Source organism: Astatotilapia calliptera, chromosome 7 (genome assembly GCF_900246225.1).
Source record: "Astatotilapia calliptera chromosome 7, fAstCal1.2, whole genome shotgun sequence".
Classification (NCBI taxonomy): Eukaryota; Metazoa; Chordata; class Actinopteri; order Cichliformes; family Cichlidae; genus Astatotilapia; species Astatotilapia calliptera.
In genome coordinates this window covers 13,687,896-13,701,738 of record NC_039308.1, presented here as the reverse complement: position 1 = coordinate 13,701,738, position 13,843 = coordinate 13,687,896, and the positions used below count along the sequence as shown (strand labels likewise).

The following is a 13,843-nucleotide window of genomic DNA, read 5'->3' as shown; positions in this document are numbered from 1 at the left end:
CATGATACTTGTTTAATCAGCTACCATCTCTCCTATGGACTTTTTAATGTCTACAGTCTCAGATCAACACAGCCCTGCCCTCCAGCACTATCAGCAGCAGGAGCAGCAGAAACCCCTCAACAGCAACATTGTACTGTGGCTGTAGCTCAGGTGGCAGAGCAGGTCAACCACTAATCAGAAGGTCGGTGGTTCGATCTCTGCTGCATGCCAAATATCCTTGGGCAAGATACTAACCCCATGTTTGCCTACTGGTGGTCAGAGGGCCCGGTGGCGCCAGTGTCCGGCAGCCTCGCCTCTGTCAGTGCGCCCCAGGGTGGCTGTGGCTACAATGTAGCTTGTGTGAATGGGTGAATGACTGAATGTAGTGTAAAGCGCTTTGGGGTCCTTAAGGACTAGAAAAGCGCTATACAAATGCAGGCCATTTACCATGTACCCATCAGGTAAAACATCGGTGACGTTTGCTTTGCCTTGTTGCCCATATTAGATTCTTGATGAATGTGTGTTGTTGTTATTCAGTCTGGTTCAATGTGCCCCTTTTTAACTTTGAGCACCCGCCCCTTTAAACCTCTCTGCACGGCCCTGGTCAGTGGCTTCTATCTCCTCCTTTGGCCAGCCTATTACCCCAGCAGGGTACCTGATCACGGGCAGGGCGTACGTGTTGATGGCCCGGATCTTGTTCTTACCATTCAGCTGACTCCTCAGGACTTGCCTGACCCTCTGCAGGTACTTGGTGGTTGCAGCTTTTCTAGCGGCCTCTTCATGGTTCCCATTCGCCTGCGGGATCCCCAGGTACTTGTAACTGTCCTCTATGTCTGCAATGTTGCCTTCTGGTAGTTCAATCCCCTCAGTTCTGACTACCTTCCCTCTCTTTGTTACCATCCGACTACACTTCTCCAGTCCGAATGACATTCCAATGTCATTGCTGTATAGCCTGGTAGTGTGGATCAGTGAATCGATGTCTCGTTCACTCTTGGCATACAGCTTGATGTCATCCATGTACAGGAGGTGGCTGACAACTGCTCCGTTCCGTAGTCGGTATCCGTAGCCAGCCTTGTTAATGATCTCACTGAGGGGGTTCAGGCCTATGCAGAACAGCAGTGGGGACAGAGCATCTCCTTGGTAGATCCCGCACTTGATGGTGACTTGTGCTATGGGCTTGGAGTTGGCCTCTAGTGTTGTACGCCACATCCCCATTGAGTTCCTGATGAAGGCTCTTAGGGTCCCATTGATCTTGTACAATTCATATATAAATATAAAAAATACACATACATACACAGGTAGTAGAGGATGTCGGACTCTCGGGCCACTCTCATGAAGTCTGCTTCTGATTGTTTGGTCAGACATTTACACCAATGTCCTGCTGGAGGTGATTTTGTAGGGCTATAGCAGAACTCACTCTGTTCCTCCTTGCACAAAGGAGCAAAAACTGATCCTGCTGATGAGTTCAAGACCTTGGGCCCGTTCTTCGTACCTCGCTAAGTAGGTTAGCCGGATTAGATTGTTGACGATTTCGCGTGATCCTGGATCAGTCGGTTCCCCGAAGCTCATCCGGGACTTGCTGTCATAGCAACAGAGCCGTAAGCGTAAACCTGCTCCCGAGCAGGTTTACTTTATGTAAACAGGATTAGATCGCGGCCACGCAGGTATGTCCGCTTCATTTATACGAAAGCAACAGCGATATTTTTCCACTGTTTCACCATAAATAAATATTATCAATGCAACTAAAGATAATGCAGCACTTGATCCTTTTATTGATGTCACACAGATACATACAGGTCATTTCCTAAAAAAGGGAAATGTACTATTAACATTCTATTACATGTATGTGATTATTACAGATGTAATTCATATTTCAGAGTAGTAATTGTAAATTACTTCGTGTAATCAAGATGAGAGACCACGGCTATAAAAGCGAAGGTGGATTTGGGAAGCCTGTCGCAGCCATGTCCTGTCCGTATACGCGACCAACCCATTGCGGAAGGTGCAAGATTGATAAGGAGAGTCCTCAGAATTCAGCGTATATTGCGGGACAGACAGGATCCTTTAGCTCAGCGCGACAGTGTGCTCATAGAGAGATATCGATATTCCCGTGAGGGTATTATTTACTTAACCAACTTGTTGACGAGGGGGTGCAGGACCACCACCTGTCTTTTTTTCCTCTGCCCTTTTCTTGGTTGCTGTTATGAACAAACTAACAGAGTATTACAGGCCAGTATTACCTTGCCAAGAGACGCAAAGCAATCTAAGAGATAAATATTACCATTCTGTAGAATACTCCTGTATTCCACTTTTACTTGTTCCCATGTTCTTGTGGGTCCTGTTGTGGCTCTAATGTGAAAGGGGATATAATATAACATATTATAATATAATATAATGCCATATGATATTGGACAATATAGTGTCATATGATAGATCTACCCTACCGCCTACTGGTGTTGGCCAGAGGGGCCGATGGCACGATATGGCAGCCTGGCTACAACCGTAGCTGCCTCCACCAGTGTGTGAATGTGGGAGTGAATGAATAGTGGTATCGTAAAGCGCTTTGGGTGCCTTGGAAAGCGCTATATAAACCCAATCCATTATTATTATTATTATTAAATTACCTACGAGTTTGATTTGTCAGCGACTTTCTGCCAGCCCTCTCTCCTTGCTTTTGCAGCCTTTGCAGTGTTCTCTTGCGTTTTAATTAAACTCTGAAACTCCTGAAATCCCTCACTCATGAGTTCTTGCTCTGCTGCCGGAAAATACCGAGCACGCCCCTTGGACATTTTCGCCGACCAATCAGCGGGTTGCCGATCAATGTTTCTACTATCGATGCGTAGCCCCTTTTACGACACCCAGTGATGTCACATTCCTGCGTCCAGCTGTAGTAATCGTCAACAGCAGGTGTGTTCGGGGAACCGGATTAGCGAGCTCACGGTTAGCGCGATGATTTGATCTTGGATGTAGTAAGCGACGTACGAAGAACGGGCCCCTTCTCTGGCCCTGTCAAGCTCTCCTAGTAACAACCTGTTTCCTGGAATCTCCATGGTCTTGGGACTGTGCTGGGAGACACACAGCAAACTTTCTGGCAGTGGCACACACTCATGTGGCATCCTGGAGAAGTTGGACTACCTGTAGGGTCCAGGTATCCCCTCATGCTACCAGTGATGACACTGATCCTAACAAAATGCAAAACTAGTAAAAAAAATAAATAAATAAAACAGAAAAGATGAAGAAGAAAAAACATTCCTGTTTTGGGGGGTGTCTCATTTTTGCCCCTCTAGTTCTGCTACTGTTACTGTATTTAACACCAAAGCGGCTGAAACTTATTAACAACTGCCTCTCTTACTTAACTGATCACATCAGTATCCCACAAGTTCAACTGACTCGATGCTGTACTCTGATTAAAAAGTTCCCTTCATTTTTTTGATCACTATACTTTCCTGTTCCAGGTCTCACTCACTGTGGGGTCTCCTTTACCAAAGAGTCCTCAGAGTGGCCCCTGTAAATAATCCTACTCTTGCTTACCAACTCCAAATTCTAGTTGAAGTTCTCATGTTCCTAATAAAGACTATTAAACTTGTGACTGTGTCTGGGTCTTGATGTTCTGGTCTTTATGACTATGGATAACTTGAAAAGTGGTGGTTCATCCAAAATCTTGTATTTGTTTGCAAAAACTAAAGTTCTTTGTCAGTGAACAGTTTATTGAGCTCAAAAGGAAAACTTAATTTGAAATTATGTGAAGCAGATCAATCTGGTATGGTCTTTGGTCAGAATAACAGCTGATTTGAAGTGTGTCCTCATCTTTAATTTCCTTGCCTGACGTGATTTCACTGACACTGAACGGCCACTGTATCAAAGTCTGTTCTGTAACAACGTGAACACGACTCAGCTGCTTATGTCAATAGCACAAGGTTCTGCAAAACACTGGCTTTTGCATGAATTGTGATGGTGGAGAGCATTTTTGGTCACACAACTAAAGTAAAAGAAAAATTACTGCAGAGAAGAAAACGTGTAAACACCAAAAAGCACATAGTGTGGAAAATGAGCCCAAGGGTATAGCCGTACTCATCCTGTTCCTCCTCACACAAAGGAGCGGATACTATTTCTGCTGATGGGTTAAGGACCTTTTACAGCCCTGTACAGCTTTCCTAATAACTGCCTGTTTTCTGAAATCTCCTCCATGCTCTTGCAGCATACAGCAATCTTTCTGGCAGTGGCACGTGATGATGTGGCATCCTGGACAAGTTTGACTACCTGTAGGGTCCAGGTATCACCTCATGCTACCAGTCATAACACTGACCCTAGCAAAATGCAAAACTAGTGAAAAAACAGTGGCAAAAGATGAGGTGGAAAAACTGCACCTGTAGAACCATTGCTATTTTGGGGACTGTCTCACTGTTGCCTCTCTAGTGCACTTGTTAATTTCATTTACACCAAAGCAGCTGAAACACATTAACCCCCTTCTGTTAACTTCACAGACCCGATCAGTATCAAGTTCAAAACACTTGATCTTGAAGTATCCTTGGGCAAGATGCAGAACCCTGAGTTACAAGTTGGGTGTGTAAATGTTTTGTAAAGAAAAGTGCTCAGGCACTGAAAAATAGCACAGTATGAATATGTGTGTAATTACCTTCATGTAATAAAAAAGTGGTTCACTGACAGTAAACAATGATTCTTTTCATATAATAATGACATTAATTCAAAGACATAAAGGCGCATGTGAGTAGTTTCGTTTCAAGACATTTATTATTTATATGGTTTGACAAAACAATGTGCTGCCTTAGCATACCTGTGTTTCCATAAAGCATCTGATCTCAAATACCAGATTCAACAGCATGCAAAATGAACAATATGAATATGCTGTAAGTAGTTAATCAGAAATTAAATAGGCTTAAAGTTAGGATGTTAATTTTAGCTAAAGTGCTGTAACAACATAATGCAGGCAGCAAACACTGGTATACAATTAGACTGTTGTCTTAATTAAGTTAAGTAGTACTCACTGAAAACCACTGATGTGAGTCTCAGGAACGAACGGTGTTCATCACCCAATAAACAAGTACAGTGCATTCTGTCTACAAAAATAAGACTAAACAAATCATATAAACCCGATGTGTATTATTATGAGGGAAAGCCGAAGTGCTCTCCACAATGCTGTAAAAGTACATTCCTCTCAAACCCTCCATTTATCATGACTTGACAGAAGGAACCCCTAAAATCACAACATGAAGAGGGCGGTCATTTCAGCACACAGAAAACATGATCTCTGAAGGACGGAAAGAAGTTCTGAAGAAAATAGTTACTCGTATTCTGTCGGTAGGCTGAATGCATTCGTGGCTCTTTTTTATGGTTAGTGTTTACATGTGTTGTCCTAAATGTGTGAGATGCTTCACTTCATGGTCCAATCTCCAGGCTCTCATATCTCCACTCCAGAGCCTTTAGTCACAGTAAAGTGCCTAAAACCCCATCCTTGTCTCTTTATTCCAGCTATGCCGGGGGCCTGACTTTAAGAAATGGGTGTAGAGATTGTGATCACGCCATATGGATGCCCTTCCTTGGAAAAACAAAAAAATCATGAGGCTGAAATAAAAACATTAAATGTTAATAAAACAAATATGATCCAAGTTTGTTTTTTTAGTTAGCTACAGGTTTGATTTTGAAATATTAAATAAATACCTAAATAGAACATGAATAGAACATTTTTTAAAAAGAAAATACCTGACTAGATCATGAGTGCTCCTCGGCGCTGCCGCTAAAGGAACGGCTCCGGATGTGGTTCCTCAGCTGTTCAATGAGCTCTGGGTTCTGCTGCTGGATCTGCTGGGCAAACTGTTGTCCTCTGAGAGAAAGATAACTTAGCTGAATTCTTTTCAACGAGAACAGGAACAGCACGACGAATTGTTCTGTTCTTAAAAAAAATAATGCCTGTTGCCTGGTCATGTCTCTTCACAATATGTATGATATTGTACCAATATGTGTATTGCACACTAAGTCAGCACCACTGTGCTGCCCTATAACACTATATAGTAATAGTATTATACTATTGTACTATAGTATTATGTTTGCCAACTTTCATATGTTTAACTAAAGAAGTGGGAACAAATTCTGTGTTTTTGTGACAGGCTGCTAGCAACAATCTTTCCTAAGTTATTTGTTGAGTGTTGACACAACACTAGTTTACCTCTTGAGCTACAAATCTTTTTTATGCTTGAAGGTCAGTGTTAAGTAGCTTGAAGGTGGTCAGGTACAAGGACGGGAAAGAAAATGAGTGAAAACACAGCCAAAGACCTTTAGGAGAACTACTGCTCAAAACCTATTTAAAAATTAAAAGAAAGTCTGGCTCGTTGGAAGCAAAATATAAAGAAATTAGGCGTGGCTCGAGGCTTTTGCACAGTACTGCAGTGCAGCTTTTTGATGCCGAGTTCCCAGTTAATGAGTGATGTCTGTTTAGGATTCTGTAACATGAAAATATCACATCAGTTAGATTGTAGCAACTCTAACAGCTGTGCCTTCTGTCCCTGCTTTAAAATCCTTTCAATCATTCAGAATCTGCAAACAGGTACTTTAACACCCCAGAGTGGGTTTGCACATCCAGACAAGGCAACAGGGATAAAATATTACAACCAATATTGTCAAAACTGCAAGTATTGTTTCAGAAAGGTTGAAATAAATCTCGGTACAATTTGGGGAATTTACTGCCCAGCTGTCCCTTGCCAAGAGTCAGATCAATATCAGTAGCTACAGTAGCTGACACAAAAAACACTCATAGGTAACAAGTTCTCCTTAAATCCTCTCTACAGCTGACAAGTAAACACATTTTATCCGGTTTGTTGAATGTGTCAAGTTGATATGGTTTATCTGGGGAACTGTACAGCGCATTACTCTACAGCGAGATGCAATATAAAGACTTTACAAAGAAACTGCCACATCTTTCAGTATAAAAAGTACATATAAAAAGGTCATTTAGCTCAACTAAATAATGGTGTAATTAAGCAATGCTTTTAATTTTTCATTCAGTGTACTTACGCTTCAATCAAGCTGGAAATGTCTGAGAGCCCTCCTACTCCTGCTGCAGGGCCTCCCACTGCATTAGACATCATTCCTGACATGCTGAGCACAGTGACACAGTTCGTCAGTTCACGGTGGGACTCGTCTTTTGAAACTACACTTGAATGCTGAAGTAAATGCATAAAGTTCGACTTACAGCTGTTGTACCTGCTGGTTCTGCATCACGCTGGCAGCCTGCAAAGAGAAATCAACAGCAATTCTTGATGTGTTTCTCACGTACATAATAAAAGGGCAATTTATTTTTTATCACACTGGCAATTTTGTCAGAAGAACAATCTACCATCTAGCGCTGTGGGGCCTGAATGCGCATACACAGCTATCGGATTTAGATGTGTCTTGTCCTTGATGCTGCAATAAAATCCTGGCGTGCTCGGAAAAAACATTCTCGGCCAAACGCACGCTCCCGTGTGTCATAATTTAATGAGCTCGGGTTGTCAGGCTCTCATTTCTACTAGACAATTACTGCGGTTGTTTAACAGGCTAACTATCACTCATGGGACTAATCCAGTAAAAAATAAAACCAATCCTGAGGCTCCTGAATGGAAGCTGCGCCTGTTAGAACTCATGCTCTTACCATGCTGATGAAGGCTGGGTTGTTGATTAAACTAGCCATGTCAAATCCCAGTCCAGCTGCTATCTGTGGCAGAGATGTGTAAACGACAGTCCAATAAGAAAATATCAACATTAATCCCAATTACATTATGCTACACATGTGGAGAGGATTAAAAGCAAGAGGCTTGTTTCTACTCACAGGGCTGGTTGCTTCTTTCTGCTTCTGCTCTGCGATTTTCAGGTTGGATTTGTACGTGTCATTCTCGGGGTCCAATACCAAAGCTTTCTTGAAGTAGGTAATTGCCTCTGGATACTTGTTCATAGCTGTCAATGCCAACCTGAAACCACAGAGGAAACAGTGAGCAGTCATTTTTGGAAAATATTATGGAGAGAGCAGTTTATTTCAAAATGACTTGTTAATAGTAAATGACCCAACCCCATCCTCCCGTATGCTTTGCTGTAGGTCGGATCAATCCCGATGGCTCTCTCACAGTCACTAGTTGCTTCGGTATAATTCCCCAGCTTACTGTGAGCTGCAGCCCTGCAAGTAATAAATTCAGAGCGCTGTGTAATGTTTGTGTTCAGGTGGGTAATGAAAAAGGGAGGGAATCGGTCAGCAAGCACTTTCTCGAACAGTTCAAGCATTACATCACATTTGGCTCTGCTTTGTTTGTCTACTGTCTGCTATTATATTAAACAAATGTGCAAATCATGATTAAGGGACAAAATTAAGTTCAGATAAGTAACAGCGTAAAATATCAGTTCAGTAAATACCTGTTGCAGTAGTACACAGCATTTCTTAGATCCAGATCAATGGCCTTTGTGTAGCACTCCACTGCACTCCTGTAGTTCTCCTCCTTCATGTGATTGTTTCCTAAAGAAACAAAGTGTGTAGTTATAACAACAAAGTTAACATAAAGCTCATGACTGGTTCAGTCAATCTTATGGAAAAATAGGATGACAATTCAGCTTTAGGGTGATAGATGTGTCTTTTTTTCCTTTTCTTGAGCTTTAGAAAAGCATTGGCAGGTTTTTAAATCTTGTAGGTGAAAGCAAATTGACATGTTTCATGTGCCACCAGCTACAGGTTCAGAAATCTGAACACCACCCTCCACCTTTTTTAAACTTGTGAACATACATGCATAATCCTCTCCAACATCCAACCACCAGAATAAAACCCCGAAACTAAACACTCAAGCAAGGACAGAGAAACAGCAGAAACATCAGAACACGCCTACTCCCATCAAGGCCACCCAAATCATCAGAGAGCAAACACCCATACACCCGCCCAGAAACCCCCAGTCGCCGCAACCAACAGCAAAGACAAAGTGGCAGTGGACGCCAACATGTCGACACAGAAACATGCAGGAAGGCCTCCACCAGTGTCTGGAGCCCTCACTATGACCCAACAGAGGCCAGACAGCACATTCCAGTCTCCGGGCAGCATGTACAGCCAGGAATAGGATCCCACTGCACTGATGAAGCCTGAGCTTTTGGCTCAATGAGGCCTTTTTAATATGAGCCTCCATCACCTTAACAGTGTATATATGATAGATAATGAGGAAAATAACACAAAATTAGATTCAAATGCACTTGAGAAACATCAACTGAACTTGCACTGCTACAGAATCATTTACATCTCGACAAATAGAATTGAAACTAATCATAATGCCTCCAGTGATGATAAATGTAATCAGTGTGGTCCCCACCCACAACAATTTGACAGCACAATTCAATAAAACATTCCAAACCCTGTGGAGGATGAATTTACAAGAAAGCAAGAGCAGACACAGAAAGGTAGAAGTTTAGGGATTATTTCAAACTTTGTCCATGTTTAATATGATCAACAAAACAGTGATAATAGGAAATTCTAAATTAAGTACTAATAATACAAAATAAGATAATGCATACATGTCCACTGAAGCGCATCAGAGCTGATGCAAAACATTTAATATAGAAGCTCACCATATTTATTTATGAACCTAATGTAATCAGATGTGAAGTGTTTCAAGATTACCTTCATTCTTAAGCAGCTCTGCTCGTTCGATGTCTTCAGGAGATGGGGAGCTCTCTGGTATGGTTAGATTGTCATTCTGTGAAAATGAAAAATAAAAGAGTCAGTGAATAAACACACAGGACATTCTGACTTGACACAAAAAAGCAGCAGTGTAATTAAGTCGGCATAATTGTACTATGTATTTTACAGTACTTTAAAGTGTTCACTACCCACCTTGAGCAGGGCATTGAGGAATATCTCTCTAAGTGACTGTGGCACTGCAAGATGACAGTCACTGGAGCTGATCTTGAAGGTGGTCTCCAAGCACTGTATAGCAACTGTGGTGGAGAATCAGCCAACATAATATGACAGAGTAGTTTCGAGTTAACTGGACAATCATGTTGAGTCAGAACTTGGCTGTACGCTCAGAGCAAGTTATTTGAATAATTCTCTTCAACTGCACTGCTTATCAAAGCCTGATTTTGGTCATGTTTTCTTACTACCTTGACAGTCCTTAGCTTACTATCAAGAAAAGGGACATAATGTATGTACAGTTTGTGCAGATTCAGAACTCTGAAATGGATGAGACAAGGCAGAGTGCCCAGTGTTTGCACAGACACTTTCTAAGGCATAAGTGCAGTGAGTCGACCTACCTTCGAGGCTTTCCTGCTCATCAGAATTTAAAGTACCACAATGTGTTTGATCTCGTAGGAACTGCACAATAGAGAATGCCAAGCGCTTTTCCACAGCCATTTTTACCTAGAAACTGGTAGAGACAAGAAGGGGTTTGGAATCAAATGGAAAGGAAACCACTCAGTGGTGACTGAATTACTAATTCACGAGGTGCCATTTCATAATAAAAATAACAAACACATGCTTAAATAATGCATAACTGATATATAAGTCAGTATAAAATACTGTAATTGTGCTTATTTAATCAAACTCAGACAGACTCTATGCAGTCCTCTGAAGTACACACCTACTGCTTCCATAGGAATTATGAGGGTAAGCAGCAGGCAGATGCGACTTATCAAATGCACTTGATTAACTTTTGCAGCTTGCTGGTCTGGAGCATTTAGATGTGTATTCACCTCAAGGCCAGACCATGCAATGCTTAGAGAAATGGCAAAATACCCAAGAGCTACATCTCACACTCTACAGGGCTCAGTAAGCATTTTAAATGGTAAATTTAATGACAGTACACTTAGAAAAAGACTAAAATGCTTTGGAAGGCTTGCCATGAGAAATTTTCTTCTCTCTAAAAAGAACATGGCAGCATAGCTTTAGTTTGCAAACTTGCACATGAACAACCCACAAGACTTCTGGGACAATGTCCTTTGGACAGACAAGACCAGAGTGTCGAATTTAAAATGAGCACAAACACTTTTTACCAACTGTCTGGTGGTGGGCTGATGATTTCGGCTTGTTTTTTATTTGATTTGTTGAGCCAAAAAACCTCCACAGCAATGTGAGAGAGTGACACAGTTATACATTAAGGTGGTTCTACAACCTACTGAATTACAGCATGTACTTAGTTTTTCACTAGAGTGCATACAGTCCAGTGAAAACGTTCTTTTTCAAGACTGTATTTTCTGGCTGATATAGCAATTAGAGATGGCACGATACCACTTTTTTATGTCCGATACCGATACCGATATCATAAATTTGGATATCTGCCGATACCGATATGAATCCGATATAGTGTTTTTTAATCAACAAAACTGTTTTTTAAAATATCTTGCTGCATTTTGCAAGTCTGCAAGTTCATACTCAAGTTTAAAACAACAACTACACTAAAGCTATTCTGTTATACCTGTATACAAAAAAAATATTTCATAGTTCAGCAATACTGATCAATCTAATAAACTTAGACCTACACCATCCTCCCTATTCTGGTATTTTAAAGAGTACTTAGCGTAAATATTAAGCAACCTAACTAATAGGGTTCCAACTCCCAGCAACAACAAAAAGAAATAAATAAAAAATAAGGAACCACCCCTCACGCGCCACCTCATGATGCTTAATCGACGTAATCAACCTTAATTTGATGCAGTGTGAAAAAAAAATGCACAGAAATCAATTATTTTTCAAGAAATATTAAATAGATTCAACATCTTTCTTCAACAAAATTGCAGACTGCACAGATGGTACCTTCCCAAAGTAAAAAGTACTATAGCTTACTAGGGTATATATATTAGACTTAATAGTCACTATATACAGTAATTGACTTCTATTCATTTTACATCAAATTAAAACTTTGGGTGTCAGATAATTATTTATTAAAAGCTCGACATTTTAAATGAGAATAAGAAAGAAAAGTATGTCTTTGTGCCCCCTTTTCCCTGTTCATGCCCTATCGGCCCCCCTGGCTAAACTTTGCTAGATCCGCCCCTGCACAGTTACCAGCGTCAGCTACGTAGAAAAAGATCCTCGAGTAGAAAGTAATATTAAATAAATTCTAACAACAGCTTATCAAGCTTAAACGTTCTGCTGTTGTTCAGCCGCTGGTTTCCTCTTTCTGGTGCAAAGTGGGCCAAAAACAAACAAGAGACACGGACTCGCGACAGAAAAGCCGATCAGCTGATCATTGATCAGTTTCATGATTGAAGTAGCAGCCGGAGAGCGAGAGGCAGTCGCTTGTTAAGCTTAACGTGGGAATGCTTTACAAACATTCAGAGATGGACTTACACACTTGCTTTACTTCTCTCGGGGATAACTTTGTCGGAGATGAAATGCCAGGTTGCTAGCGAAGCTCCAAATGCTATCCAGACCACCGACAGGTCCCGCATGCCACAGCCGCTCTATCACGTGATGCATACTGCTCCGACTGCTAATGTTCTGAGGTGAGTTACGGCGTGTTGCAAGTTTTGTGAGGTGTTTTCGTGATATTTAATGGATCGGATTACATTTTTTATTTTTCTCCGATATCCGATCCAGTAATTTAGGTCAGTATCGGACCGATACCGATACGTAATATCGGATCGGTCCATCTCTAATAGCAATCAGACAATTTTATTGAATGATGCTGTTCTGCCACAAGTATATAAATAATGTAGAATATTTAATAAAGAATAACCTTTTACTTTTTCCAGTTTAATTTCTGATTTATGAGTTACATGTTTATATTATTGAATATTTTTTACCCCCAAAAAGTCAATACGGGCATTACAATGCAAAAATTCAGTATCAGTGTGACTCTATTAAAAGTGGGCACTACTTCAAAACAAAGAAGCTGGCTTAGGGAGTAGATTTTTGGTGCTTTTAATATATGCATTTCATTTTTTATTCAACAATACATTACTTTTTATATTCTCAGGTTTAGAAGAGGCTGAGATAGTAGTTATGACCTAATTATAAACCTGGGCTCAACTATCCCAGGTTATTTTTTGGGTGCCAGTAGTAATCTTGCATTTGTTAAGGACTCTGTAGCAGTGAAGGAGAATATCAAACGACTGCATTGCATTTTGATAGTAAATCTCTACAGCTACAAAGTTGCACTACAACTGATACTGGCGATCTGCAGTTTCGTGTCATTTTATTGCCTATAACAAAAAAAAACAACCTTGCCCCTCAGAAGGCTAGTTACTGCTTGATTTTTCCAAGTCGGACTGAGGCAAAAAGTCTGTGGGGAAACTGGGGCAAAAAAATAAAAACATGGCCACAGAATCACAGTGCGGGATGCTACAGACACAAACACTATTGCCTCATACGTCTATCACGTGCTGAAACCAAGCATTATGCTCATTTGAGTCTAGCTAGCACAGCTACTCCTCCCTTCGTGTGTTGACACACGTAAATGCAGTGATGCAGAAGCTGTGATGTAATAGCATAATGGGTGTTTTCATTCACTGCACTGACTTTATACATTTATTTCAAATAAATGCTAAAATAAAATTATAATTTAGCCAGTGGCGCTGGCAGGTGTTTGTCTTTAAAGGAAACCTACACCCTGACGGTCCGGACAAACAAGGCTCGCGCGCTGCTTGTGTGATGCTGGCTAAAACAATCACAACCCAAAAACAAAACAAGACAGGAAAACAGGAGGAGGAGAGGAAACAGAGGTCATCCTCCGAGCCCTACAAACAACACGAAGTCATATTAAAAATAACACTCTATTAAAGGATGCTGTTCAGTGTGTGTCCCCCTCCCGCCCACCTACCTGAGGTCTTATCCAGCTGTCTGCTGCTACCGCGTCATGAGGAGGGCTCGAGTCGGATCGATCGCGTCCTCCTCCTCTGCGCCTGC

General features: G+C 41.2%; 1 protein-coding gene across 2 annotated transcripts; it reads right to left on the bottom strand.

Annotated features, from left to right (window-relative positions):
• Positions 1-4,712: 4,712 nt before the first annotated feature.
• On the bottom strand, positions 4,713-13,839 carry sgtb (small glutamine rich tetratricopeptide repeat co-chaperone beta). 2 transcript variants are annotated; one of them, XM_026173231.1, is made up of 12 exons: positions 13,758-13,839; positions 10,252-10,364; positions 9,833-9,936; positions 9,620-9,695; positions 8,377-8,476; positions 8,039-8,143; positions 7,802-7,940; positions 7,625-7,687; positions 7,187-7,224; positions 7,009-7,092; positions 5,701-5,821; positions 4,713-5,562 (listed from the first exon to the last, which is right to left on the bottom strand). In XM_026173231.1, exons 2-11 carry the CDS (start codon positions 10,349-10,351, stop codon positions 5,710-5,712), a joined length of 921 nt encoding a protein of 306 aa, XP_026029016.1. In that variant the 5' UTR covers positions 10,352-10,364; positions 13,758-13,839; the 3' UTR covers positions 4,713-5,562; positions 5,701-5,709. The 2 variants fall into 2 exon arrangements, with proteins under 2 accessions (XP_026029016.1, XP_026029017.1); XM_026173232.1 differs by having other exon boundaries at positions 4,713-5,536.
• Between the last annotated feature and the right edge of the window lie 4 nt (positions 13,840-13,843).